The sequence below is a fragment of the Nestor notabilis genome, unplaced genomic scaffold, assembly GCF_000696875.1.
Source record: "Nestor notabilis isolate BGI_N333 unplaced genomic scaffold, ASM69687v1 scaffold24529, whole genome shotgun sequence".
Taxonomy (NCBI): Eukaryota; Metazoa; Chordata; class Aves; order Psittaciformes; family Psittacidae; genus Nestor; species Nestor notabilis.
In genome coordinates, this window is record NW_009944454.1 from 319 (window position 1) to 2,717 (window position 2,399).

At 60.3% G+C, this 2,399-nt stretch overlaps 1 protein-coding gene across 1 annotated transcript in view; it reads left to right on the top strand.

Annotated features, from left to right (window-relative positions):
- Positions 1–246: 246 nt before the first annotated feature.
- LOC104411890 (succinate dehydrogenase cytochrome b560 subunit, mitochondrial-like) overlaps positions 247–2,399 on the top strand; it is a gene marked incomplete at its 5' end in the record, with an annotated part of 3,319 nt that continues 1,166 nt past the window's right edge. Inside the window, 5 exons of the mRNA XM_010022435.1 lie at positions 247–296; positions 793–894; positions 1,242–1,303; positions 1,535–1,581; positions 2,092–2,253. Coding sequence (XP_010020737.1) covers positions 247–296; positions 793–894; positions 1,242–1,303; positions 1,535–1,581; positions 2,092–2,253 — 423 coding nt within the window. The remainder of the gene's footprint in view (positions 297–792; positions 895–1,241; positions 1,304–1,534; positions 1,582–2,091; positions 2,254–2,399) is intronic.

Sequence of the window (2,399 nt, forward strand, 5' to 3'; positions counted from 1 at the left end):
AACCGGGTGTAACAGCCGAGCAGGGTCATTATGGGCTGTTGTAAAGAACCAGCCCCCGGGGCTGAGCCCTGGGGCTCCCTGAGGAGCTCAGCGTAGGAGACGTCTCAAGGAGCAGCCCAGCTCTGAGTTGAAGACAACCAAATCCACGTGGATCTTCAGCTCTTCCCAAGCGAATCCCATTCCTGGCCCCATCCCGGGGGGGTTTTCTTTGGCACTCACCAAACCTTTCCCTCTCCTCTCTTGCAGATGTGCCGGGCGGCGCTGGCTGCTGGCAAAACCAGCTTCTCCGTGCCACAGTGAGTCCCAGGCTTTATGGATTCAACTCTTCCCTAAAGGAATCCCATCTGAGGCTTTGGGAGCTTGGGTGCTCCATCCCCTGGGTGATTCCATGCTTAGGGAAGGGCTGGGGGAGCCTGGCTGGCTGCTGAGGGGCAGCAGCACCCTGTCATGCACCCAGAGAGGTTTGGGAGCTGCAGAAAGCTCCCACTTCCTGCCCTCCTGCTTCCAGACTTTGGGAGAAATGGTTCTTTCCTGCTACATGGGGGCTGTAAGTGCAATTACAGCCTAATCCGGGGAACATTTAACACCAGGAGCAGCAGGCAATTCCCATGGCAGGGAAGAGCAGGGTGGGTGTGATGGAAGGTGTCATTGCTCTCCTGTACCCCCATCTGCAGGGAGCGCAGCCAGTGGATCCCTTGGGATTGGCACGATTCCCTTGGGAGAGCTGGAGCCGGGGAAGCTGCAGCAGCAAAGCTCCATCTCCCCACACTTCCCATCTCCTCTTCTCCACAGCGTTGTCCCGATGGGAACGACGGCCAGGGAGGAGATGAGCCGCTTCTGGGAGAAGAACACCAAGTCCAACCGTCCCGTGTCCCCTCACGTCAGCATTTACAAGTAGGAGCAGCCACCGTGGGGCTCTGGGGTCCCTCCGTGGGGAGACCCCTTCTTGGGGGCCACCTCCGATGCTTTTCCAGGCTCTCTCCGTGCCCAAACCCTGCCCCTTTGCTCCCAAACTGCCTCAGCCTTCTCCTGGTCCATCTCCCTTTAAGCTCTCCCAGCCCAGCCCCTTCCCAAGCCAGTGCCAGCGGCATTTACCATTCCCGAGCTGCCTCTGCACATTCCCCTTTTGCTCTGGGTGGATTCCTGGGATAGCTCCGAGTGCAGGAACACCCCCCTTGGGACCAGAGGGGCCTTTCCTGCCTGCTGGGACCCAGGGTGCTGACGAGGTGGTTGTCTTGCAGGTGGTCCCTGCCCATGGCGATGTCCATCACGCACCGCGGCACCGGCGTTGCTCTCAGCTTAGGTGAGCCCCGGGAGCCAGGGATGTCATTCCAGGGCCTTTGCCACTGGGAAACCTCTGCTTTGACATCGAATCCCAGCCAGGGATGGCTGGAAGGGAAGAGCTTCTGCCTAAGATCCCATCTCAGTGTCCCCTTGGCCTGTCCCTGCAGGTCCCTGTCAGGATAAAGGCTCCAGGTGGAGCTCAGAGGATTTTCCTTAGTGAGTTTTCCCACTTCCTGCTGCTTTCCCAAAGATCCCAGTGGGGGAGAAGGTGGCAGCAGCATCCAGCCCCCTCCATCCGTCTGCCCTGCAGGGTTTGACTGAGTGAGGGGACATCTGAGTGCAAAAGGCTCCTTCATTTCCATTAACAGCCTCTCAAGGCAGCAGGAAGGAGCTTTTCCAGTAGCTCCCTGTTGAGATGGGGGAGCCGGGATTTGTGGAAGGGCTTGGGAAGGACAGGTGGGAATTGTCTTCAGAGGGAGAGGGAGCAGCGAGGGCTGCAGCCCATCCCCATCCAGGCTTGGGAACTGGGCACCCACTGGCCCCATCCAGCTTGCTGGGAGCTGGCAGGTCCCTGTTGCCTTTCTCCTCCCATCCATCGGCTTCTGCCGGAGTGGGAATCATCCCACAGGATCATCGCTTCTGCCACCAGCAGTGGGAGAAGGGGGGAGATCCCATTCCCTTTCCATGCAGGCTCCATTAGGGAGCTTCTGGCTTCCTGTGCTGGCGGGAGGTGAGCACAGAGCCCCCCCCGAGGGGACGAGTGGCTCAGGAGGGGGAATCACTGCTTGATCCTTCCCCTTCCTTCAGCTGCACCAGCTGGAGGAGCCCTCTGGGCCTAGGAAAGAGGAGGATGAGCAGGGAAAGGAGGAGGAGGAGGAGGAAGGGAAGGAGGAAAAGGCGGGGGGGGAAGCAGGACCCACCTTTGGGGCGACGCCGAGTCCTCAGCACCCCAGGGTGCAGCCACCCTGTGTGGGTCCCCCTCCACCGGTGCCATTGAGGCCGTGTCCCCACAGCACACACCTGGGGGTGGCCGAGGGCTCTTTGGGGACAGGGTGAGGGGGGGTTCCAGATGCTTCTGCTGCTTAACCCAGGGCTTTGTCCTCCTCAGGGGTGTC